This window comes from Hyaena hyaena, unplaced genomic scaffold (genome assembly GCF_003009895.1).
Source record: "Hyaena hyaena isolate Hyena2069 unplaced genomic scaffold, ASM300989v1 scaffold_219, whole genome shotgun sequence".
NCBI lineage: Eukaryota > Metazoa > Chordata > Mammalia > Carnivora > Hyaenidae > Hyaena > Hyaena hyaena.
Window position 1 is genome coordinate 2261172 of NW_024080850.1, and position 24257 is coordinate 2285428.

The 24257-nt window shown below is 53.9% G+C and overlaps 1 protein-coding gene across 2 annotated transcripts; it reads right to left on the minus strand.

Moving 5' to 3' along the window:
- Nucleotides 1-1263: 1263 nt before the first annotated feature.
- Nucleotides 1264-22658, minus strand: TOP3B (DNA topoisomerase III beta). 2 transcript variants are annotated; one of them, XM_039242931.1, is made up of 18 exons: nucleotides 22601-22658; nucleotides 17251-17433; nucleotides 15957-16088; nucleotides 14434-14540; nucleotides 13750-13824; nucleotides 12261-12457; nucleotides 11601-11757; nucleotides 10710-10823; nucleotides 9740-9830; nucleotides 8113-8267; nucleotides 7884-7989; nucleotides 7021-7167; nucleotides 6701-6874; nucleotides 5395-5523; nucleotides 4511-4660; nucleotides 3834-3934; nucleotides 2841-3042; nucleotides 1264-1834 (listed from the first exon to the last, which is right to left on the minus strand). In XM_039242931.1, the coding sequence occupies exons 2-18, from the start codon at nucleotides 17318-17320 to the stop codon at nucleotides 1353-1355; spliced, it is 2589 nt and encodes an 862-aa protein (XP_039098862.1). In that variant the 5' UTR covers nucleotides 17321-17433; nucleotides 22601-22658; the 3' UTR covers nucleotides 1264-1352. The 2 variants fall into 2 exon arrangements, with proteins under 2 accessions (XP_039098862.1, XP_039098863.1); XM_039242932.1 differs by lacking the exon at nucleotides 22601-22658 and adding an exon at nucleotides 22122-22365.
- Between the last annotated feature and the right edge of the window lie 1599 nt (nucleotides 22659-24257).

The following is a 24257-nucleotide window of genomic DNA, read 5'->3' on the forward strand; positions in this document are numbered from 1 at the left end:
GGGAGGGGTCCTAGAGCAGAAGGGAGTTAGGGCACCTTCCGATGGAGAAGGCCTTGGGTCCGCTCACTGTCGACGGGGTGGCAGAGCAGAGAGACCCCTGTGCCAGGACACTATCCACTAGCAGACGTGGCCTTGCCAGTGCCCCAGAATCTGACCAGAGCAAGAAGGGTGGGGGAAGGGACACCAGCAATCTGAGAGCTGTGACACTATTCCAGCACCCACACGACAGCTTCCTGGGAGCCTGCCCTTAGGGGCAGTCTGCCCTGCGTCACTGCTCTGGCTCACTGCTTATTCTCTTTGAACTGCTCCAGTGGTTGCCCCGTGTTCTAGGGACATGAGGACTGGCTCTTTGGGGCCTCCCCAAAAAGGGAGCCTGGAGGGTGCAGCGTCTGCTTGGAATGCTGGGCAACGTCACAGGTGTACTCACGGAAGCTCTGCTCAGAGCCTTGTTATGTTCTAGCGTGAACTGTGAATCTAGTGCCTGGACAGACCACGTGCGAAACAGTTCTGACTCGCCCCTCATGAAGGTGCCCACCACCCGGCTTAGAAAGATTTTTCTGAGCTCCCATGTGGTAGATCGTGGGCAGGAGCGGGATGTTCAACATGCAGTTGATGTGTGGTTGCCTAATATGAGTGCTTCTCTGTGGGGGCCAGGGTGGTGACAGTGGGGCACGGGAACGATGTCAGGTGGAGGGCAACCCCCAGTGCTGTCTGGCTTATGGATTGTTTTCTAAAGCATGCAGATGGCTTCAGTGGGGCTTCCCGCAGGTCACCCTGTGGAGTGACTGGCCTGCCTCTGTCTGAGACAGTAAGGGCCTGAGAACAGGAACCGACACAGGCCCTGGGAGGCTGCCAGGGTCACAATCACCACACACAGACCTGCTCAGAGCTGCTGTCTGATCCCAAGTCATGGGCTGCAGGGAAGGCCAAGGTCCAGTGAGGGCTTCTTTCAGCCCCGTCTCCTCCACTGGGTCTCCCTCCTGTGACACCTGCCTGGGACGACAGGCAGTTGGTGCCTTCCTTCCTTCCTTGCAGATATCGGGGTGCTGCTTACTTGTGCCACCTTGCTGTGTGTTACACAGTGAGATATGACGTGGGCCTCGGACTGGGCTTGATCCCCCTTTCCACACTTGGTGGCCTCCCTACAGGCACCACCATGGCATGGGCAGAACGAGGGTACTCAGGAGGTGTGTGCAGAAGGGAGAGGAGGGGCGGGGAGACCGGGAAGGGCAGCGAGGACACCATAACCCTCTGACACCGGGGAAAACTGAGAAGACAAAATGCATTTTAATGATTTCTGTGGCCCAAAGGGCAACTGTGTGAGCCTAGCTGTGTGAGGGACGGCGGGGCTGTCATACAAAGTAGGCAGCCAGCGCTGACATCTTGTCCTTTGGCCGCCTGGTGCCAGGCTTCCCTGTGGGCCGCCGGCCCCGGGCCCGCCCCCGGCCCTGCCTCCTCCCTGGCCCACCGCGGTGCATGGGGTGGCAGGACGCGGCGTGCTTCAGCTCCACCAGCTCCTGGAAGACGGGGTCACAGAAGACGCAGCCCGTGTGCTGTGTCCCGTCGCCCGGGAGTGGGGACTTAGCCTTGTTGAAGTCCACAGCGAGCAGGGCGGCCTCGCAGGTGCTGCAGGTGTCGGCGGACACCCGCACGCGGTAGGCATTCTCGAAGCAATGCGCCACCACATTGCACTTGTTGCAGGCCACCTTCCACTTGGGGCCTGAGGTGGGGTCCAGCACCAGCACGCCATTCTCGCATTCCACGCACTGGCCAATGCCCAGCATGCTCAGCGAGTGCTGGCAGGTGGGGTGCGTGCACTCATTGCAGCCCATACCTGGCAGAGAGGGGGTGGCCCATGATGCAGATGCTGGCCCCCGCCCTGTGCTGTGTACCCCCCTCCCCCGTTCCTTCCCCAGGGGTCTTCTCCCAGGGCCTCGTGGCCCAGATCCCTCACCCCAGCAAACTGTTCCCTGCTCACCCCGGCTCTGGAGTCCCCCACTGCCATTGCCGATGCTTCTCTGCTTCTCTAAAATCTCAACCTGTGAGTGCCACCACCCATCATTTCCGGAAGGCCTTCCTGCTGGCCTCTGGCCAGGTCCATCCTCCCCCTTCACTCTGCTTCCACAGCCACTTCCCAGAAGCTCCATGTGGCTCCTGTGGCCCTGGAGCACACGGAGCCATCAGGTGCCCTGAAAGATGCTGGAGGGCAGGGCCTCAGCAACTGTAGTAGCCCAAATGTGTAGTCTGTCCCTGCCTCACAGGCAAGGCTTGAGTCAGGAGGGGTGAACTGAGGCCCCCAAGGATCCCCAGGCTCCCCGATGAATGTAGGTAGATGCCTCTCGCTGTATCTCATTTCTGTATGTAGTAGGGGCCGGCCGGGGTGTAAAGGAGACGGCCCAGCCCAGGGTGGACATGCTGGGCCCTGTGCCCCCTCTAGACTCCCGGCTCAGGGCTGTCAGCCCCACCTGCACATGAATCTCCTTTCCCCAGTAATGACCATGAGGATAGAGAATGGTGGAAGACGCTGACTGCGGGTGCACCCCTTGCCAGGTGGGGAGCCCCAACCTGCTGCATCTTCTCACCTAGCCCAGGAGCGGGGTGCCCAAATCCTGAGAGAGCGGACTACAGTTGCCCACTCAATTATGACCGGTACAGAGTGGCAGACCGCTGGCTCCGCGTCAGGAGTGCCCACGTACACCCCAGGTCTCCTGCCCCTGAGCCGGTGTGTCCAGCATGGTGTGGGGCAGGGCAGGGGCAGGACACACGCCACAGACACCCACAGGGGATGGGGCAGCCTGTCTTGGGAGGGAGTGGCTGAGGCCCAGGGATGGGGCACTCACCTTTCTTCATGTCTCGGAAGGGCGGGTGGTTGGCGCAATAGGGGCACAGCGGGTAGCTCTTGCCCCGAGAGCCCGAGGACCACAGGACCAGCTCGAAGTCATCTAGTGGGCACCGGAGCTCCTTGTAGAGCTTGATGGTGCCATTCTGGGGGAGGGTGTAGGTCTCGTCGCAGTGCGAGCAGTGCAGGCGGCTGGGCTTGGCCTGCAGTAACACCAGGGAGGAGGGTCGGGGTCACCAAGGCCACCCTGCTCTCTGGCCCGCCCTCGCTCTCCTAATACATAAGTAATGGGTAACATGTAGTACATAATGTATATATAAGGTATGATACAGACTATGAAGCACTATAACGTGTAGTACATTAATATATGACATACAATACAGAAAATGTAATGCATAATACTTAATACATAATGTATTATGTATATCACACACATAGCAGAACACATTCTATTTACAGGCTACTTCTGTGGTATGTATGCATAACACACACTACATGTGTATACTTATTTACACAACATAGAGACATACGTAATATGTGTAAAATATATAATGCATAATGTGTAACACGCGTAATATGCATGTAATGTGTAACATGTAACCCAATACATAATGCATAATGTGTATGTAACATGTTGCCAGGCAAGGACCCATGGCCATGTCTCAGGACACTTGCTCCCCGCAGGGAGAAAGGCGGTTCTAGAACCCCTGCATGGATATTAATGCCCAGGATAGCAAATAATGTGCTGTCAGGAAGAAACAGACAACGTGCTTAAGAGCCCCACAGCTCACATGTTCCTGGGGTCAGGGGAAACTGTGGGTGTCTGTGGGTAAGGCTGCAGCAGGCCTCTCATTCTGTGCGACAGCCACAACAATGATTCCCGCAGGACCAGAGGTAAGGCAAAGGTCTACAGAGGAGATAGCTCTTGCCCAGGTCTGTACACGAGGGTGCTGTAGGCCAGAAGGGGCCGTCACAGCCCTTCACCCTCACTTACCTGAATGTACTTCATGAACCGGTGGCACTTCCCACAGCGGGAGAGGGGCTTGCCCGTGGCCGCCAGAGGAGAAAAAGACACCTCCATCAGCTCGTCCATGCCTGAGAGCAAGCAGCGCAGGGAAAAGTCACATCCTCCTAGCCTCTGGCTGTGCACCCTGGATAGGTGGGTGGAGGGGGAGGCCACCGCGAGCGAGCAAGGATCTGAGTGAATGCGTCTCTATCCCTGAGGGTGCTGGGGTAACAGGAACAACAGGGCTGAAGCCTCATTTGTCACACGAGCTGGGTGCCTTGAGTGTGGTGTTGAGATGTCTGCTCTTGGGTCACCTGAGTGGCTCAGTCGGTTAAGTGTCTGACTCTTGGTTTAGGCTCAGGTTATGATCTCATGGATTATGGGTTTGAGCCCTGCATCGAACTCTGCACTGACAGTGCAGAGGTGGCTTAGGATTCTCTCTCTGCCCATCCCCTGCTCATGCTTTCTCTCTCTCAAAAATAAATAAACTTACTAAAAACAAAAATACCAGCTCTCTGACCCCAATGAGGGCCTGGCAATGAGATGTCATTGCCCTGTCCTCCCAAAGGAGCCCCAGAGCCCAGATCTAGACACTGGTCCCGCATGGCCGGGGCAGCCCTGGCCCAGGGGCCTCTGGGGCAGGGGTAGGGAAGAGGTGGGCTCACCGGCGATGGAGTCCACGAAGTAGTGGAACTTCCTCTTGAAAACGTCCAGGGTGTGGCCCAGGACCTGGCGGTAGTCGGCTTTGCCCTGGGCGATCAGGTTCAGCTGCTTCTCGACTGCGCTGCGGATGGTGGGGAGCACCAGCTCTGCGTCTGCAAGTGGGGGAGCACTGCTGTGAGCACTTGTGCTGGGGGGCTGTGGCTGCTCCCGCCAGCTCCGGCTGTAGTCCTGTGCCCCTGGGCCTTTCCGGATCTCCTACCCGGAAAATCCGGTGTGGAGTGGCCAGGGCATTGTGTCTCTAAGACTGTGTCACAGTTCCTGGAAGTCCTCAGGCCGGGTCTGTGCCCTGCCGTCTCCCTGGAGACCCCCCGAACCTCTTTGGGACAGAGCAAAGAGCTCGGTCGGCAAGGAGGGCCCAGTCTGCGGGGAAAAGCCCCTTGATTCTCCTCTCTTGGATCCTTTGCCTTCGTCCATTCATCCATCCACCACACAGGGACCCTGCTGGGGGCACATCCTGGGTGGGGGGCATGTAGCACTGTTCTAGGGGGAGGTGACTTGCTGCAGGGCCATGGCCTGCCAGAGGCTGTGGGCTGATGAACACAGAGCCGCGGCCCAGGCCAAAGCCAGGGAGCAACAGCCCGCCAGACTCACCACTATTTTTTTTTTTAATTTTTTAAAAATGTTTATTCATTTTTGAGAGAGAGAGAGCACAAGTGGGGGGAGGGACAGAGAGAGAGGAAGACACAGAATCTGAAGCAGACTCCAGACTCTGAGCTGTCAGCACAGAGCCCGATGTGGGGCTCAAACTTATGAACCGTGAGATCATGACCTGAGCTGAAGTCTGACACTCAACTGACTGTGCCCCCCAGGCACCCTGCGGACTCACCAATCTTGTAGTAGCCGTGCACCAGGACGATGCCAAGGTTGGTGGGTTTGAGCCGGCGTCCGCTCTCCACAGTGACGTAGTTGCGCTGGCAGATGTTGTTGATGTGCACGGGGATGCTGGCGTCTGTCCCTGAAACATGTAGCAACACATAGCAATACACAACAACACATAGCAAGTGTTCTCTAGCCGGCTCCCCATCAGACCACCTTTGCCCCCACTCACACACGGCCCCTAGTTCTCAGCCCCTTCCCCTCTGTTTCCGGCGAGCACTGTGCTGGGCACCACACAGTGTGTTTCGAGAATGGTCTTGTGAATCCAAAAACGGCCCTCCCAGCGCCGGGTGCTTAACCCCTCTCCACAGTCAACAGAGGCTCATGGAGGTAAGGAACTCTACCAAGATCACGGGAGCTCAGTCTGCCTGCCCCTCACATTTGGTAAATGTAACCTCCTTGGCCTCTCCCTGCCTCAATCCTGAGATGCCCACACCTTCTGGAACCAGGTCTCAAGACCTCTGAACACGGAGGAGGTCCCATGCTCACTGCTGAATTGTCCCCTCTGAAACCTGCTCAAAACTGCCCACTTTCTGGCTCCCAGATCTCTTGTGACCAGATTCCAGGACGGCACCTCCCCTAGAGACTTCAGGGTCACCTGGCACTGCCAGATGCTGCCATCACTGCTCCCCCGTGCTGAGAAGCCTCCTCAGATGGTCTCAGAGGCTAAGGAGGACACTGTGGTACTGCACCTGAAGGACGAGGCTGGGATTGGGACCTGAGCCCCAGCACACTCCCCGCTGTGCCCAGTGCATGCTTGCCAGTTCCTTTTCACACAGCCCTGGGGGCCCCTGGTTCACAGAGCCCCCCAGGGCTGCTGTCTTGTTCAGGTCACGGGAGCCCTCTTCACGGGCTTATTTGGGTTATGGGGTCTGGGCTGCTGTCCAGTGTGTGGCTGCAGGGAGCCACAGATGTCTCGTCATCAGGGAACGACAGAGGATGCTGGGGGAGCAGCACCCGCACACCACTGTCACCAAACTCAGGTGAGACGTTCCCTGATAGTCACCTGTCACAACTGTTAGTGATAGAGCAAGACTCAGGTACAGCAACCTGGATTGTTCTGGCCCTCCAGAGCTGGGTCAGCTAGTGCAGCACATCAAGGAACAGGCAGTGCCCATTAGAGCGAACACTGCCTGGGGACTCACACCCTGGGCTGTGGCTACTAGGTGCTAGGCATGGAGGGGTCACTGAGCAGGTCTGGAAGCACTGTCTTCTGGGCCCCGGTCCTGGGTGGGCAGGAGGGCGGGCGCACCCACCGATGCCGTGCTTCTCCATGAGTGTGATGAGCTCAGCCTCCGTCAGGTAGTCGGGCGGGCTCGTCTGCTTCTCTACCATCTTTATCTCACTTACGGCGAAAGTGTCGCCCCTCTGACAGGTGGGCAGGCTCTCCTCCAGAGGCACACTCTGCCAGGGCATGATCTCCGTGAACCCTGCAGGGATAGGGTGCTGTCACTTGGGATCCCGGTCCCGGCGGCCCCGGCCCAAGACTCCAGGCCTCCCTCCCCAGGTCCCGCGGAGAATGCTCTGTCCATCTGTGGGGGTGAGTGAGGAGCCAGGCTGGGGCCTGCAGTTTTACCTGGAGAGATGACGGTCTTCCCTGTGCAGGTGAAGTGCTCGGGCCCGATTCGGAAGGAAATGGTGCTCTGGAGGTACTTGCAGTCATAGCTAACAGTGGCGATGAAGTGTCTCGTGATGTACTCATACAGCCGCCACGCCTCGCTCCCTGCATTAGGCGTGGAAGCTGGTCACCGGCCGGAGGCTCCGGCTCTAAGGATCCCCACCCCCATCGCTCTCACTCAGGGCCAGGGCCCCGGCCATCAGCACAGGATGCTGAAGCTCGAGAGAGGAGGAAATGCACAGGAAGGGAAAGTGAGTCCCCTGTGCTGTGGTGGTGCCTTCACAGTTACAGCTCCGACCTCTGCTTCCAGATGGGACTGCTCTTCAGGGCCTGGCCTGGCCCCAGCTGGTGACTGCAAGCTTGGGCGGGACACAGTGGCTCCTGTCTTCTACCTGCACGGTTCTCCCTTTCCCTGCCTCCTCCCAGTACACGGGCCCCTGGCGCCGCCTTGGTCGGGTGAGAAGCAGGAGGCACACCCAGTGGTTGGGCCCCAGTACTCCCTGTCTTGGTCCCGTCCTGTCCCCTCCTTGCCCATCTGCCTCCCCCTCCTGCCTCCCACGAGCGGCCACCTGCACCTGCACTCAGGTATACCACCCCACACCTGGTGCCACCACTTTCCTCCTGTCTTGCCCCACGGCAATAGGACACAACCTCCAGGTGACCCCCCCCAACAGCCGGGGGCAGGTGGGGGAAGGAGGGAGCCCCCACATCGCCAACGGGGCCTGACATTGTCCTAAGGCGCCACGTGACTGTAGCTTCCCACCCAGAAGCTTGGTGTGTGTGTGAGTGAGTGTGCGAGTGCTGGGGGGAGTGCCCAATACCTAATTCAGCCTCTGTGGCAGACCTCATGGGGGTGATGGGGGGATGGTCACCAGCATCATGGCCTTTCCGTGGGCGGTTGATGCCCTCTGTTAACAACCGCTTCACCTGAGGGACAGAAGACAAAGCAGTGAGTCTGGGCACAGCTGCCTTCCCACAGAGAGGAGCCAGCACTAGTTCTGGGCTTGGCCAAAGTGCCCGGCAACAGGCGTGTGCGGTGGCTCTGCTCACCGTGTCGGCCCAGTAGGGGTGGTTGGCCTGCTGCCGCAGAGGGCCCTTCAGGTCAAAGTTCTCGGGGTAGTGGGTGGTCTCAGTCCGCGGGTAGCTGATGTAGCCTTGCGTGTAGAGCCGCTCGGCGGTCTGCATGGCGTGCTGTGGCCCCATGCCTGCGAGGGATGGGAGGCTCAGTGGACCAGAATGCCGGGGATGGCTGGGTCCCTGCCTATGGGCCCGGGCACTCAGGCTCCCCACCAAAGGGGGCCAGAGCCTCCTGGCAGGTGAAGGTGGTTCTGAGTGGGCACAGCTAGAGCACAGAGCTGCTGGCCAGGCTGTTGTGCCCATACAGCCTTACCCGAGGCTGAGGTCCTGAACCTGTAAAGGTGGACCCAGGACAGGGATGCGCCACAGTGTCACCCTCACAACACTGGTGGCTGTGCCGATGAAATGTGGCCTGCAAAGCGCTGATCTCTCACACTCTGGCCATGGAGTGCGGCTGTGCCTCAGCGTCTGCCAATGTCCCACTATGACTGCAGAATTAGCACACGCCCCGTTCTGAGCTCCGTGGGTGTTTCTGTCCTCGTGGCACTCCAGGACCACTGAGGGAGGGCAGCAGCGGCTGGCACTCAGCTACCAGCCACTCAGTGTCCTTGCTGCCCTCCGAGGATCCCTGAAGGTGCCGTGCTGAGGACACTGGCCATAGTTTCCCCAGGCTGCATAGGCCACCAGTGCCTTGAGGCCAACAGCTGTCAGGGACGGCCAACTTTCCGGTCCAAACCCCTTCTCCCTCCTGGGGCAACGGGGCTCAGAGACATTACATCAACACTGGTCACACTGGCCCCTGCAGGACATCGGCCTGGGGCTTTGACCTCCACCCCTTGGCCTCTCCCCCTACACCAGTGAAACTGCTCTGGGGCGCTAAAGTCAGGATGTCTCTCATGCGTATCAGTAGCAGCAGTCGTTATCACTGCTACCGTTAGGATACACCATTACAATCATTTAATCCTGAGAACAATCAGCCCTGAGAGATGGTTACATGCCACTCTCTGTTTCCTTGTAAGGAAACCAAGGCTCCAGGACAAGAAAGAAAGTAGCCAAGCTGACACTGGACAGGGTTTGGGTCTGCGGCTGGAACTCCATGGTCTAATGCCTCCGAGGGGACTTCACTGCGCCAGTGACACATGGGTCTGCCCTGCAGGTGATCCCCGACCATGGCCTTCCATGTGTTCGGCTCTGGCAGCAGCTGCATGGACGTTCAATAATATGAAATGGTCTGTTTTCCCCAAATAAGTTCAAAGGTGCTATTGCATATTAACCAATAGTCCTCCAAAATGGAATCCTCTCTCATGTTTGTTATTACTTATTTCCACTCTGGAAATGAAATCAGCATGAGGCTCAGATTCCCACTAAGCCTGGAATGACACTGCAGGTGAGCGGTTGCTTAACATAGGTGAGCACGGAGTGGGATTCTCAGCACAGGTGCAAATGGCGAGGGGGAGGTGGGCACTCAGCACAGGTGGGCATGGAGGGAGCGTGAAAGCATCAGCATCGCTCTGCATGCCCAGGCACTGCACCAGGGCTGAATGGCTCACCGCATGCCTGCCCCAAGCATTCGGGGGCTCTAGAGAAATGCCCTACATACCCAGAGAAGAGCTAGCTACTCGAAGCATCTCCACAGTGTTCAGGGCAAGGGGCCTCTGCTTGGCCTTCTCTTTCCGGCTTGTGGCCTCCACCTAGAAGACAGAACAGATTCTGGATTTGAGGGGGTGGGGCAAAGAGGTCGTAATAGAGTCAGGAGGTATGGGCGGAGGGTCTGGTTTCATTCATTTGGTCTCCCTGCTTCTCAGTTTCACTCTTCATGGTGGTCTCAAGACTTGAATATTTATTCAGGCCAAGGAAGGGAAAAAGAAAATTCTTTCCAAGAGAACTTTCTAGGGAGGGAGAAAACTTGGAGGAATGGGGAAGAGCCAAGAGAAGGGGCTGCAAACAAAATCCTAGAGGAGCCAGTGGCAGCTGAGTCACGGGGACGGCAGGCAAGGGCTGGAGAAGGCCATGGAGTGCAGGCCTGTCTCTGGGGCAGCCGCCTGCACTCACTGCACCTGAATGCTTCCACAGGGACTATTAGTACTGCTGCATCTTCCCATTCATCAACAAAAAGTGCAAGTCAGGACTTTCACATGAAGTCCTGTAATTTTCAAATGTTGGTAATCATTTGCATAAACACTGCACAGTTTAGATAAAATACTGGTCAGCTTCCAACTCTGGGCAGAACAGTTGTTGGAAAGGAGGACTCTGTCTTGCCTGTGGCAAAAACAATCTAAACAACTCAACTCCAACACCTTGTCCCTCCCAATTCCATGGAGACCTGGCCAAGGCAGTGCCTTCTGAATTCCAGACAGAACAGTGTGGGGGGTTAGTTTAGGCCAAAATGGGTACATGCTGCAGTTACTGCAAGCAGTTCTGTAACCATTCTTCTTTCCAAAATATGTCTGTGTTTCAAAGAGGGAGAGAAAGATTGGACTCTAGGTCACAAGCTACTCTTCTAGTCAGAGGCTTCCAAGGTCTACTCCCAGCCAGGGTGAACGTGATAGATGCGGGTGGGGCAGGCCCACCTGGGCTTCCTTCTCTAGTTTTGTCATGTTTAAAAACATCTGTGCGATCTCCCGGTCGAACACTCGCACTCGGTCCCAGTCCAAAAGAAGAGATCTGTCTTTATCGGCATTAACCTGGAGGAAAAAGGAGAAAACAGGAGATAAAATATCCAGGTAAGCCCCCTGCCAGGAGAGAGAATCAAGGCAGATGAAGCTGGTCCTTGTCTGGGAGCAAAATGGTCCCAGCTCTCAGGTCTCACAGCCATACCTGTACAGGTGTGCAGGTGCACAGATATGCAGGCTGAGACCCAGCCCCAAGGGAAGGCTGCCCTGACTCCAGGCCTCTCCCCTCAGACCAGGCAGGTGGTCTCACAAGGGAGCCCCAAGCCAAGGCTGTGTCCTTAGGACCGTCAGAACCTCTGCCTTCAATGCCATCTCTGCCCACCATCCCAACACCCGGACAGCACTAGGTGCAGCCCTTCCAAGGGCCCACAGCCCTATGTCAACCAGACTGGCTCTGTATTATATTTTAAACCTTATAAGAAGCTTACATGGAGGATTTTATTTGGAGTAAGGGTTCTAAGACTTTAAAAAGTTTGAAAGTCAGTGGCCTGTGGCCCTCAGTTCAGTCCTTGGACCTGACCATCACAGCTGATGGCCCTAGGGGTGACTGTACCCTGCACTGCCAAAGCAGAGTTCATTCCTGCTTATCCAAATTCAATGCATCCAGGCCTAACCTCATCCTGCCTCTCTATGAAGGCTGGGGTCCCTTCCCTGGGCACCCCGCAGACCACTCTCTGGCCTCTCCTCTGTGTCCTTGGCCTTGCATGGCTATGATGAGGATGGAAGACCCTCAGAGTCCACAGCCCGAAGCTGGAAAGACCCAGTGTGCATAGGGGAAGGAAACCAAACCTTGGCCTGCAGCACCCAGTAGGTCTCAGGTTTGAAGGACTGGATTTTATCATGTCTCTCCACGCAGAACCCCAGGGTAGGGGTTTGACATGGTCCAAAGGAGATGAGGGAGCTGTCTAGATTGCCGTATTTTCCCTGGAAGTATTTAGTCTGAAACCTATCAAGAGGATGGGGCAGAGAAAGATATTCCAGTTATGTATTCACTCAAGACACCATCGCTGACCACCCATGTGAATCCAGCATGGGGCTAGTGGTAGGTGCAGGGAGGACACCCAGGTGGCTTCCCTGCTCAGAAGACAGGGGACAGGGTGACGACATGCTCAGCAGGGGGACTGGGGAGGGTGTGTGCAGGCAGAGAGGAAGCGTATGTGCGTGCACGTGGCCCAGAAGGCAAGAGAGAAGAGCAGAGGTTCCACCCGTCCCGGGTCTGGGAAGCCCTCCTACTATGTTCCATCCCCCCCCACCCTCTCCTGAAGACCCACACAGCGTAGACAGACACCCTGCTTATCAAGTCATGGCTTGTGTGGCCTATCAGCTAGATGGACAGTTTTCTTCATGGGCTTTAGGATGTGGACACTGGCCTAGTGCTAACCAGGCCCTGGAGTGGCAAACGGGGACCAGAAAGGCAGGGGCTCCGGCCGAAGGGAGGGCAGACGGCACCTGGTGAACGCGCAGCCGATGCGCAGGTCCAGCTCCTGCCGGGCGTCCACCGACAGCGCCTCGTTATGGTCGGGCTCGCCCAGGCGGGCCATGGCGGCGCAGATGTCCGTGTCCGTGATGGAGCTGAATCTGGCCCGGAACACCGTCTTTTCGCCACTGTGGGTTGGATTCATGATGGGCAGCACGGCATCTAGGACCTGGGGGAGGCGGCCCAGCTGTAACCCGCTGCTGAGGTCTCCTGCTCCACACGGCGCCTGTGAGGCCCGGGGCTGCACCTCAACGTGAGTGACTCCCTCTCCATCCTGCCAGACCCTCCTCCACCTCCTTCCCTGTCCAGAAGCCTCGGTCTCCCCACAGCACTCCGGCTACGTGGCTGCTCTTCCATCCACTGACAAACCTGTTCAAACATCCTCCCTCTTACTACCACCCTTTCTCTCATCTTCTGCTCTCATTCGCCCCCAACCAGGAAATGCTATTGCTATGGATGCAAGGGAGCTCAGTCACGAAGTCCATCCCACTTGACCCACTTCCCTTCCTTCTAGAGGGCAGAGTGCCAGGAGGGGTGGGTGGAACTTTTGAGAGACTGGAGAATAGCCAGGGAAGGAAAACAGAGCGAGAGGAAAAGGCAAAGGGCAGGAGGGAGAAGGGCGCAAGGGACTCCCATGGTATGGGGCTTGGGGAGGGAGAGGGGGCTCAGGGCTAAAGCACAGCAGGGGCCTGGAGCCAGACTCACTAAGAAGGCCGTGCAGTGGGAGGGGAGTCACACTGGAGCCTCACCATGCAGATTCTTTACAGGGAAGAGGTGCCTTTCTTTCTGAGGGGAGAGATCCTGGTGAGCCTCCACCCCCAGATGCAAAGGCCCCCCAGGGGAGGAGCAGCCCTGCAGGGGAGGGGCCTGGAGAGGAGGGTCTGGGAAGGGACAATGCACGGTCATGTTTGCTGAGGGTACAGAGGCAGGAAGGTGAGCTGCACGAGGGGTCACCTCCCGCTGGGATCAGCGTGGGGGTGCCACAGCCACAGCCGTGGCAGGCACCCGCTTCCCTGCAGGGAGGGTGGAGATGGGAGGTGGAGAGCATCCTGGTTAGGGAGAAGACAGTGAAGGCTGGAGGTGAGAAAAGGAGCGAGGAATGTTGCCAAGTGGCAACCAGCCCTGGCCGAAGGTCCCTGAAAGGTGCCCAGTAGGCCGGGATGCTGAAAGCCAATCCTCTCCTTGAGACAGCTTGATTGGGAAACTCCCATCCATACAGAAAATTCTGCCCTTTCTATGTTTGCTCTCAGAGCGTGCCCCAGCAGGGGAAGTAACACTCCTTCACCCTTGGTAGAGTCCATGCAATTGAAAGTGTCTATGGAATTTCCAAAATAAAGGAGGGAAAAAGGCTATTTCTCAGGCAACGTAGCTGATTCCCGACTGCGGCCCCAGAATGGGGTGACTGCGAGTGAGGTCGGTGGGACGGCCGGCAGTGAGGAGCCCAGTGGGCACACCTCTTACCTCAAAGCAGATGTTCTCCCCTTCCTTGTCACAGTCCAGCCACAGCACGATGTAGTCGCAGCCTTTGCCTTCCACCTGCCACACAGCACATAGCGACTGGCACCGCCACAGCCCAGCCCCGCAGCCCCACCCACGGTGCTCCTGCCTGGCCCCGGAGTCCTTAGTAGGAGGGCTGGTGCCCACAGCAGGGCCCGGGCTGAGCGAGGCGCTGGCTGCACTTAGGCTGCCTTAGCCACTCGGAGAACTGGCTTAGAACTTAGTTTTTTGGGCACGAAAAAGTCATCAACGCGATACTGCACGGCAAAAGGGCTGAAATAAGCCTCATTGTTAATAGTGGTTCTTAGTGGGATCAGAAATGATTTGCTCTTCCTTCTACTTTTTTATATTTTCCAGGTGTAGAGCATTTGTTTTAAAATTAGAAAAACCACCACCAGCACCAAACAATTTAAAAACCAGAATTTCTGCTCCCCAGGGCTGCGTGACAGGGACGCCCAGGTCCTCTAGGCCACTGTTGTGATGGAAGAGGCCTGAAAGGCCTCTCGGGGGCCAGAAAGGGCTGCAAGCCCAGCCCAGGGCATCCAGCAAAGGCCTCCTTTGAAAGAAATGGGGAAGGGCTCAGGAGGGCACCTGCAGTGCAGGGGTGGGGCCTCCGTGGGTGCCTGTGCTCTAGCCCGCCCCACACACCTGCAGGAACTTCACCATGTTCAGCTTGGGGTTAGCTTCCTTCTTCTCAGTCGGGGCTTGGCTGAACAGCTCTGCAGGGTCCACCTTGTCCCACTTGTTGTACTTCCCTGCAAACCACAGCCACAGTGACAACTGAATCCCACTTTCTGGCTCACAGGGCGTGACCTCTCCAATCGTCACAACCCCAGGAGGATGGTGGTGGTCTCGCCTCAAAAGCAGGGGGAGCGAGGCTTGAAGAACACTTTACCCAGGACAACCCCACAGCCAGAGGCAGCGCTGGGCCTTCATTCCCCTGGGCTGCTGAGGTGACACCACACCTTGGTCACCCACAGAGCCACCACGGGGCAGGGCTGCTGCTGCTGCAGGCTCACTTCAGGACAAGGCCCTGTGGCTGGAAGTGCCATTCCTGGGCTGGCTCACTTTGCCAGGGCACTGCTATACCACTCATACCTGTCTTCTCTTCCAGCCTGAATTTCTGTAACTCTCTCCCTACCTGGCACTGACGGGGGCTCAGGTGATCCCTGTGGGGAATCAGTCTTTTGGGCCTCATATCTGGTACATCCACCTACTTCTCTACTCAGGGCTCAGTGCTTGCATGCTTAGCCCTCTGGCTTTCTTTTAGTCTCCATCTTGTACAGCCTGGGAGAACAGGGTCAGATATAGTCAAGTTTAAATTTTGTTATATGCTTTTATTTACTTTGGAGAGAGACACAAAGTACGGGCAGGAGAGGGGCAGAGAGAGACACAGAATCTGAAGCAGGCTCCAGGCTCTGAGGTGTCAGCACAGAGCCTGATGTGGGGATCAAACTCATGAATCACAAGACCAAGATCTGAGACAGTTAGACGCTTAACCGACTGAGCCACCTAAGTGCCCCAAGTCAAGTTTAAGTCCTAGCTCCCCACATGCTGGCTGGTGATAAAACTCAGTCCAAGTGCTTGGTAACACAACTGAGCTGATGTCATTGTTGTCACTGAGCAACAAGAAGGAGACCTTGCTATGTGCTAAGCTCTTGACCTTCACTGTCACACTTAGTCCTCAAACAATCCTTGGAAGTGGATGGCACTGTCGTAAGACCCACTTCACACATGTGGAACAGCCATAGGGCCCTGCACCTAGCTCTGCTGGCTCTTGCAAGGTGACATAACAATGATACCAGGATAACAATGACAGCCACCAAATGACCACCAGACAATAGTCATATTCAGCAGGAACCACCTCCCCAGGCCCCCCTGAGGTGGGCATCCCCTGCCTCTAGGAAGCACAGGAAGGAGCATAGGGCATGCAGTGATTAAGGGGTGTCTCTGGGATGGGGATCCAGGGGCGCTGAGCTCCGAAGCCTGGGTTCTGAGCATGTCACCCCAGGCCACTGGTCATCCCTCCACGATGTGCTGGCCTCAGGACTCACAGCTTCTGCACAAACTTCTCACCTGGAGCCTTCCCCTGGCTCCAACTAGACCCGAGGCAGCACTTCACAGAGGTTCCCTCAGCAGGATGGAGGGCAGGCAGGGTGTGGGGGGCTTACCCAGGAAATCCAAGGTCATCACATGACCACAGACAGACGTCATCTTGAAGCGGACGGGCTGGCTGGCGAAGGTCCCGGTGTACTCGTGCACTGAGCATGTTCCGTTCAGCCCTTTGCGCGAAGACATGTTTCCTGCAGAGTAGAAGTGCAGTGGTGGCTGCTCCAGTGAGCCACAGCCGCCACGGAGGCGCCGGGCCCTGGAGCTGCTGCTCGGAGGGCCAGAGTACCCTGTCCCAGAGCGGTCCGTGATGTTCCTTGGGTCACTGTGGGTAACTGAGCGCTGAGAGAGGTCAGGGTTCTCAGGGAAGACACCGCTACCAACCAACCAGTATGGTGAGCTCCCAACGCTGAGCCCTGTGTCTCTGAAGGCCAGGAGCACCCTCTCTGAACACTCGCAGGAGCAGACGGTTTTGAGCCCTTTCTCTGCATTCCTGCCTTACTTCTTTCAAACTGTGCTCAAAGGTGTCCAGGGAACTCCTTATCAAATCCCATGATTTTCTCATGCTCCCTCCGAACAACCCCCCCCAGACAGCCCATTGGCTGACCTTTCTTAGCCTCTGGGGAACGGGCCCATCTCCCCTCCCCTCCAGAGGGATGCTAGCCCACTGTCCTGGCCAAGGGGAGGTCATGGTGGACATCTGCCATTTCTGGGTACCCAGCATGCAAACATCCTTCCTTTCTGGAGTGAACTCAGATAGGAGGGGAAGCAGCACCCCCCAACTATTCCAGTTGCCAGAGCTGGGGCAAGGAAGAGATCTTCCCTTTCTTAGTGCTCTGGTGTTTCAGGAGGGCTGTAGCCAAGGGTCAGCCTAGTGGCTACTCTTGACTGACATGAGGCACACAGACTGCAGCTGTAGCAGTCATGGGTTGAGGGCAGTGGGAGGGGTCTTGTGGTGACAATGTCCGTGGCATGGCCTCAGACTTAGACTGGGGTCCAAGACTGGGGTCAAATTTAGACCAGGGTGGGGTCTTGGCTCTTTCTTCTTCCTTCTGGTGAATTCCCTTTCTGTGTAAGTTACCAGGGCTGGTTGCTGCTTATGACCACCAACATGACAGGCACGGCGCTCTGACAGTGGCCTGCTCGGTGCTACGCTATGAAGTGTGCCTGTACCTTGCTGAAGGTACACACTGGGCCCTGGCTCACACTGGGTGTGGCAGTAAATGCACCTCCCAGTGACTGATACCAAGGTGCTTCATTAACACCTGCTGTTCTGAACCAAGTCAACTCCAGAGGGCCGGAAAAAGAAAGAAATAACCACGCTCACAGATTCCCCCCGGGGCTGGTCTTCCCTACCTCGAGAGAGGATTTTAGCAATAGACTGGGCCAAGGATGGCTTTTCTGCAACCATGAGCACAGTCCTCATCTTGTCTTAAAGCTGCCAAGGGCTTTGGCCCTTTCCACTCCAGTCTCAGAGAGATGGTAATGAAGTTCAGAAATTGCTCTTCTGCAGCTCAACACTCCTGTCAGCGCTCACTCCTGAAGAGAAGAAAAGACACACAGAAAACAGCAATGCTTCTAATGGAACCTCAACCGCTAAGAAGGAAATTCACTTAAAAAAAACAAAAACAGGGGCACCTGGGGGGACTCAGTCAGTCAAGTGCCTGACTCTTGGTCTCAGCTCAGGTCTTGATCTCAGAGTCGTGAGTTCAAGGTAGTTAGGCTCCGTGCTGGGCATGAAGCCTACTTAAAAAAACAAAAACCAAAAAACACTCCCAAAAACAGGGGTGCCTAGCTGGCTCAGTTGGTATAGCATGTGATTCTTGATCTCGAGGTTGTGAGTTTGAGCCCTGTGTTGGTCAAAGTTTACTTAAACAAACAAACAAACAAGGGGTGCCTGGTGGCTTGGGGTTGGTTAAACGTTGGGCTTTGGCCCAGGTCATGATCTCATGGTTCGTAAGTTCAAGCCTCATGTCCAGCTCTCTGCTGTCAGCACAGACTCCACTTCAGATCCTCTCTTCCCCCACTTCCCCTCTCACTCTCTCAAAAATAATAAAACCAACCAACCAACCAACCAACAAAAAGAAAACTGAGGTATGAAAAAGAAGTTAGGGAAACTTGAAGACACTGAACAAACGAGGGCAATGGAACTGGCTCAGAGATGACCCTGGGTTTTTGGGTTCCTTTGGGAGACAGTGACATGGTCCCATGACCTCAGGTCAGTCTTCTCCCTGGATCCATGCTACAAAGACTTTGGGGCCTTTGGACCTGGACTGATGTGCTGGGGTAGGGCAGATGGCCCTTCTCCCAGGCAATGATTCTGTTTACTCCCCAGCGCTGAGTGCAGCACCTCCACCTCAGCATTGAGCTGAGCTCACCTCAGCTGAGCATTGGATGCCCTGGGACATTTTATAAGATGCAGATGCCCAGGCCACATCCTCCAGGTCTTTCTGATTCACAGCTGGGTCTGAGACCCACTGGTCAGGGAATCCAGTCCCCAGAACTTACTAGCCCCTTTCCAGTGAGTACCGATCTACCTTCCTGCCTGCCTCACGCAACCTCCAGCATCACAGGCCACGCTCTGGCCAATTAAATGGAACACTACTGTCTAAAGAAAAACATATTCTAGGGGTGCTTGGGTGGCTCAGTCGGTTAAGCGTCCGACTTCGGCTCAGGTCATGATCTCACGGTTCATGGATTCGAGCCCCACATTGGTCTCTGTGCTGACAGCTAGCTCAGAGCCTGGAGCCTGCTTCAGATTCTGCCTCCTTCTCTCTCTGACTCTCCCCTGCTTACACTGTCTCTCTCTCAGAAATACATTTAAAAATTTAAAAAAAGAAAAAAAAAGGAAAACATATTTTCAAGCCTCCATTCCCTTGATTGGAATTCTCCGCCAAGCCTGGAGAATGCAGCTTAACTGTGTGACAGCCAGGCTCTAGTGCTAACTCTTGTTTACAGAGCTCTTCTAACACCCACTGACGGGATAAGTTGTTTCCTGCTGTCCCCAGTCCCGTACAATGGACTGCGCACTGTGTCATGGTCAGTTACTGACCACCAGCATAGGAGCAATAGCTGGTCCCATGACTGATACAGGACATCTAATAAATAAATGGCTAAATAAAAGAAACACGGGCCCTTTCTCTCTCTCTCTTTTTTAAAGCTTCTTTCTTTCTTTCTTTTTTTTTTTTTTTTTTAAATATTCTTATTTATTTCTAGGAGAGAGAGAGAAACAGCGTGAGCAGGGGAGGGTCAGAAAGAGAGGGAGACACAGACTCTGAAATACGTTCCAGGCTCTGAGCTGGCAGTCAGCACAGAGCGCGACGCAGGGCCCGAACCCACGAACCGCGAGATCATGACCTAAGCGAAAGTCAGACGCTTAACCGACTAAGCCACCCAGGCACCCCTTTTTCTTTTGAGAGGGAAGCAGAGAGAGAGCACAGGGGAGGGGCAGGGAGAGAGAATCTCAAGGGAAAGAGGGAGAGAGACAATCCCAAGCAGGCTCCACGCCATTAGCTCAGAGCCCAACTTGGGGCTTGAATTCCCCAACTGTGAGATCATGACCTGAGCTGAAATCAAGAGTCGGATGCTTAACTGACTGAGCCACCCAGCTGCCCCGTCTTTTTGATCATTATAGATACGGCCCTGATGTTGATAAATATGACACTGTATTAAAAAACAAAACAAAACATGACTTCTACTGAGACAACTAAGCCACCTTCCGGGAGGAAAGTTAAAGCTAGACTCCTACTTTATAATTTCCACCAAAATAGATTCCAGATCTAGCAAAACGATGAAACTAGAAAAATACTAGAAGAAAACATCAATTTTGGTATGAAAGACACCTAAGGATTTCAGAAGCTCAGAAGTACGCTTCTTCACATTTGATTTCCTTTCCTGTGAATGGTATAGTCATATTTTTTTATCCTTTTTCTTTCCAGCTGGATTGCTGGTTTTTTATTTTTAGGAACTGTTTATATAATGAGGAAACTAGCGCTTTGTCGTAGGAGCACCAACAACAGCCATCATGGCAAAGCAGAGGTAACATGTTTACTGTTTACTCTAACAGTAAAGTGGTAGACTATGAGCAAGTACTGACTGAATGAACGACCGCATGTATGAAAGAATTTTACCTGCAAAGTAAAGAATAAAAATACTTTTGGATGTCTAAATTTTAAAAATGGACTTTAGGGGCGCCTGGGTGGCTTAGTCGGTTAAGCGTCTGACTTTCGCTTAGGTCATGATCTCGTGGTTCGTGGGTTTGAGCCCTGCGTCAGGCTCTGTGCTGACTGCCAGCTCAGAGCCTGGAGCCTGTTTCAGTCTGTGTCTCCCTCTCTCTGACCCTCCCCTGCTCACGCTGTCTCTCTCTCTCTATCCTAGAAATAAAAAAATAAAAAATAAAAATGGACTTTAAATCTGTATGAATGTTGCAAACACTTCTCAATGTTCTTTTTTCCTATGGTATCAGTTTCTGTAAGTTTCATATTTCTACTATTCCTCTTCACACCCAAGGAGCCTAAATACCTTTTCGGTAACTAATTAACAGATTCTTCTCCAAAGATCCCTTTAGAGAGAGGGCACGTGGGTGGCTCAGTTGGTTAAGCATCCAGTTCTTGACTTTGGCTCAGGTCATGATCTCATGGTTCGTGAGACCTCACTGTCAGCACAGAGCCTGCTTGGGATTCTCTCTCCCTCGCCCTCTGCCCCTCACCTGCTTGTGCTCTTTCTCTCTCTCTCAAAATAAATAAATAAAAACTTTTTTAAAAAAGATCACTTTTAGAGAAAAATGTCTTACCCTAGCATCTTCAAAGGGATTACCTCATTTATCCAGGGCTAAGGATACAACTGGACAGTGCCCAAAAGCGCGCCATCAGCAGCCGCCCCAGTTTCTGGTCATCTGTCCATAGGACAGACTAGTTGTTCCTGCACACTAATACGTGTAGGTCTTTAGCAGTAGTGGCTCTAAAGAAACACACGTTCTAGCTCAACAGTTTATATTTCAGTTCTGCATGAGTACTTTGTGTTGTTCTGGGTATCACTGATTTACTAGGAAAAAATAGGACTTCCTTTAAGGATTCAGAATCATAGAATCCTGGGAAAGGGACCTCGGTGATGATCTGGTACAACCATCTCAAAGAAGAACAAACTAAGACTCAGAGAAAGGGATTTTCCAAAGGTTACCTGGGAAGTTTGTTGAGTTGGGGCTGAAATTCATGATTCCTTACTTCCAGCAGGGTACCTTCTTTTGTTTTAACTGCACCAGGTTCCACCTCTTAAAAGAATTCTCCAGTTTTAACTGTGATTAATTTTCTGTGATTATTTGGGGCCTATTTTTCCACTAAGGCACACTGATTTCAAAAGGGAAGTCAATGAGAATAAAAGCTGAAAGCAATGGATTGCCAACTTCATTATACCATCATTATATCAGGTACTGTCTTAACCTTTTTGCTTTATCGATGTTATTATTTTCTTAAGTTTTTGCTTTTTTAAAAAATCTTTTTTTTAAACATCTCTGCTTTTTTAAAAAATCTTAAATATACATTTTCAAAAAGGGAAACTGTATGTAGCTTTGTAGGAACTGAACACCTGTAATCAATGGCCAGAACTGGGTTCTTTCCATAACCTACGTGGTGTATCAGGTTTGATCTTGCTGCCTGTTACAGCTGAACCTAAAGTTTATTCTTATTTCAAAAGAGGAGATCAGCAAGTGCTAAGGGAGTGCTGACAGCAAATCCACAGGCTAGCCTGTTAACTGGGCTGTCAACTATCAACCGCAATACCATCAGTGGTATGTGTCCTTTGGGAGACACTGTACATAAGGTCCTTTCTGTCAGTCTTATGAACAAGTGAACTTGGCTTAGGAGCAGAGGCCTAGCAGTGGTCCAAATAGCATTTAGAGCCCTAGGATTTCCCACCTTAGTAACTTAACCCAATACCCGTGGAGTCAGGAAGAGGAAAGAATGCTCCTGCTCTGGAGCCAAACAGTTGCTACAAACTGCTACTTTGTTTAATCTTGCAACAGCTCTACCAGGCAGGCCCTGTAATTTTTTTAAACCATGATTAAACGAGGTTCAGAACAATTCAGACTAGTGCCAGGTGACCTTTGCCAAGGTTTTGGGGACCCCAGGGCTAAATGGCCATCAAGCCCACGTTGGGTTGACTTCTCCAGGTCCTGTTCCCAAAGGCTTTGTGCTAAAGAGGCAAGATAAGGCCATCGTCTTCCTTTTTACCTGCGAGAAATGACTGCCCCTGGATTCCAGCTGTTTTGGTCACAAAGGGACCCTCTCTCATATCCATTAACAACTCAGAGAAACACAGCCAGTGGCCCACGACTGAGCCAGGGCCCAGGCGGCGGCGCGTGGAGCGTGCCTTGACTTGGCCCCCACAGCTGCGCGGCCCCGCCGAACCTCAGTTTCCCTACTCGTGACAACAGATTCAGACAACAGGTCCCCACTTCAGAGACAGGTCGATGAAGGAGAGTATTAACTGCAGCGCCTATCCCTTCCAGGCACGGGGCTAAGCGCTGGCCGATCATCACCTCCCTGAAACCCCAGTGCAAGCCCCGGGGCGGGAAAGAGGCGGCGGGAAGGCAAGGAGGTCCTCTCCCAAGCCCCCGGGCCTGGAGACCCCTCGGCGTCCGGCCAGCATCCGGGAAACGTGCCCCCAAAAGGCTGGCGCTTCCCACTTCCCCGCGCCGCCCGCCGCTCACCCGCAGCCCCACCGCAGCTCCCGCCTCGGCTCCCGCTTCAGCTTTCGCTCGGGGAGGGGTTGGGGGCGGACTCGGCAACCTCTACTTCCGGCTCCGGCCGCGGCTGGCGTACCTTCGTCTGAATCCCGGTGCGCGCACGTCCGCGGCCGAGAGTTCCGTGGCTGCCACGTTCCGGAAGCACAGTCCGCAGTCAGCCCTTGCTCGCCGCGGTCGTTTGGAATCCCCAAGCCCTCCAACCCAGAGCCCTCCTCGCAGGGGTCCTTGGAGGGGTTCCCCCCCAAACCTCCATCCTGACCCCTTCACGCGGCCTCCCCAAGTCCTCTGCCTTATTCTCCGCTACCGCTTTTGCAAAATTGACAGTTATGATGATAAATACCGGATATGCATGAAAATATATATGCTGTTAATAATTAAAATAATTAAAACTGCAGATGTGTGTATAACAGGCTTCTTTCAATGCTATGAACGTTTGTGGATTGAATGAACGAACTGTGTAAAATATATCTGCAAGATGAATTGGGCAGTAAAAGCAATTTGTGTGTGTGTGTGTGTGTGTGTGTGTGTGTTAAAGCATTAGGATTATGGAAGGCTTAAAATAATTTTCATGACCTTATTTTAAAATATCTTTAAAATTTTTTTATAGTTCATTTTTGAGACAGAGACAGAACATGAGTGGGGGAGGGGCAGAGAGGGAGACACAGAATCTGAATAAAATATCTCCTAAATAATAAGAGAATATACACATTTCCCTTGCTCCCTACAGACACTTTCCCCAACCTGACTTTATTGAAATACTAGTCCTGATACATGCTCTGGAAAAAGAAAAGTTTTATGATCAAGTTAAGGTTGGGAAATGCCAAAATTTAAAAATCAGAGGGAGATTCATTTTTTTTTTAAATTTTTTTTTAATGGTTTTTTATTTATTTGTAGGAGAGAGAGAGAGACAGCGTGAGCAGGGGAGGGTCAGAGAGAGAGGGAGTCACAGACTGAAACAGGCTCCAGGCTCTGAGCTGGCAGTCAGCACAGAGCCCGACGCGGGGCTCGAACCCACGAACCGCGAGATCATGACCTAAGCGAAAGTCGGACGCTCAACCGATTAAGCCACCCAGGCGCCCCGGAGATTCATTTTTAAAAGAGAACTCCTGACTCCAAACCCACTCCTTGGCAGGGTCTCCATCTCCAAAATGGCAACTTCATCTCCCTGACTGTTCAAGCCCAGTGCCTTGAAAGCATCCGGAAGTTCTCTCTTTTTCTCACTTGCTGCCCATCCAAAAAATCCTGCCATCCCTGTCTTCAAAATATGTTTGAGATCCAATCAATCCTCCCAACTTCCACTGCCACCATCCTGATCCAAGCTCCAACTCCCTGATCCAAGTCCGTCTCTTGGACTATACCCTGCACCCTACGGTCTGTTCTCCATACTGTTATAACAGTCAGGACTAAGATTGGATCTAAGGGGTGAGGCCTTCCTGTGGACTCTCAGGTTGACAAATGACCTAAATTCAAAGAGGAACCCTTTGACCTTCCTTCCTTAATGCACAGGTGCCTCGTAGTGGTGTAAGGGATACCTAAGAGCTCCCTAATCTTTCTTCTCTCTTTTTGGGCATAGGCTTGATGGGGTTTTGGAGCGATGGGGTCTGGAGCTGACGGCCAAAAA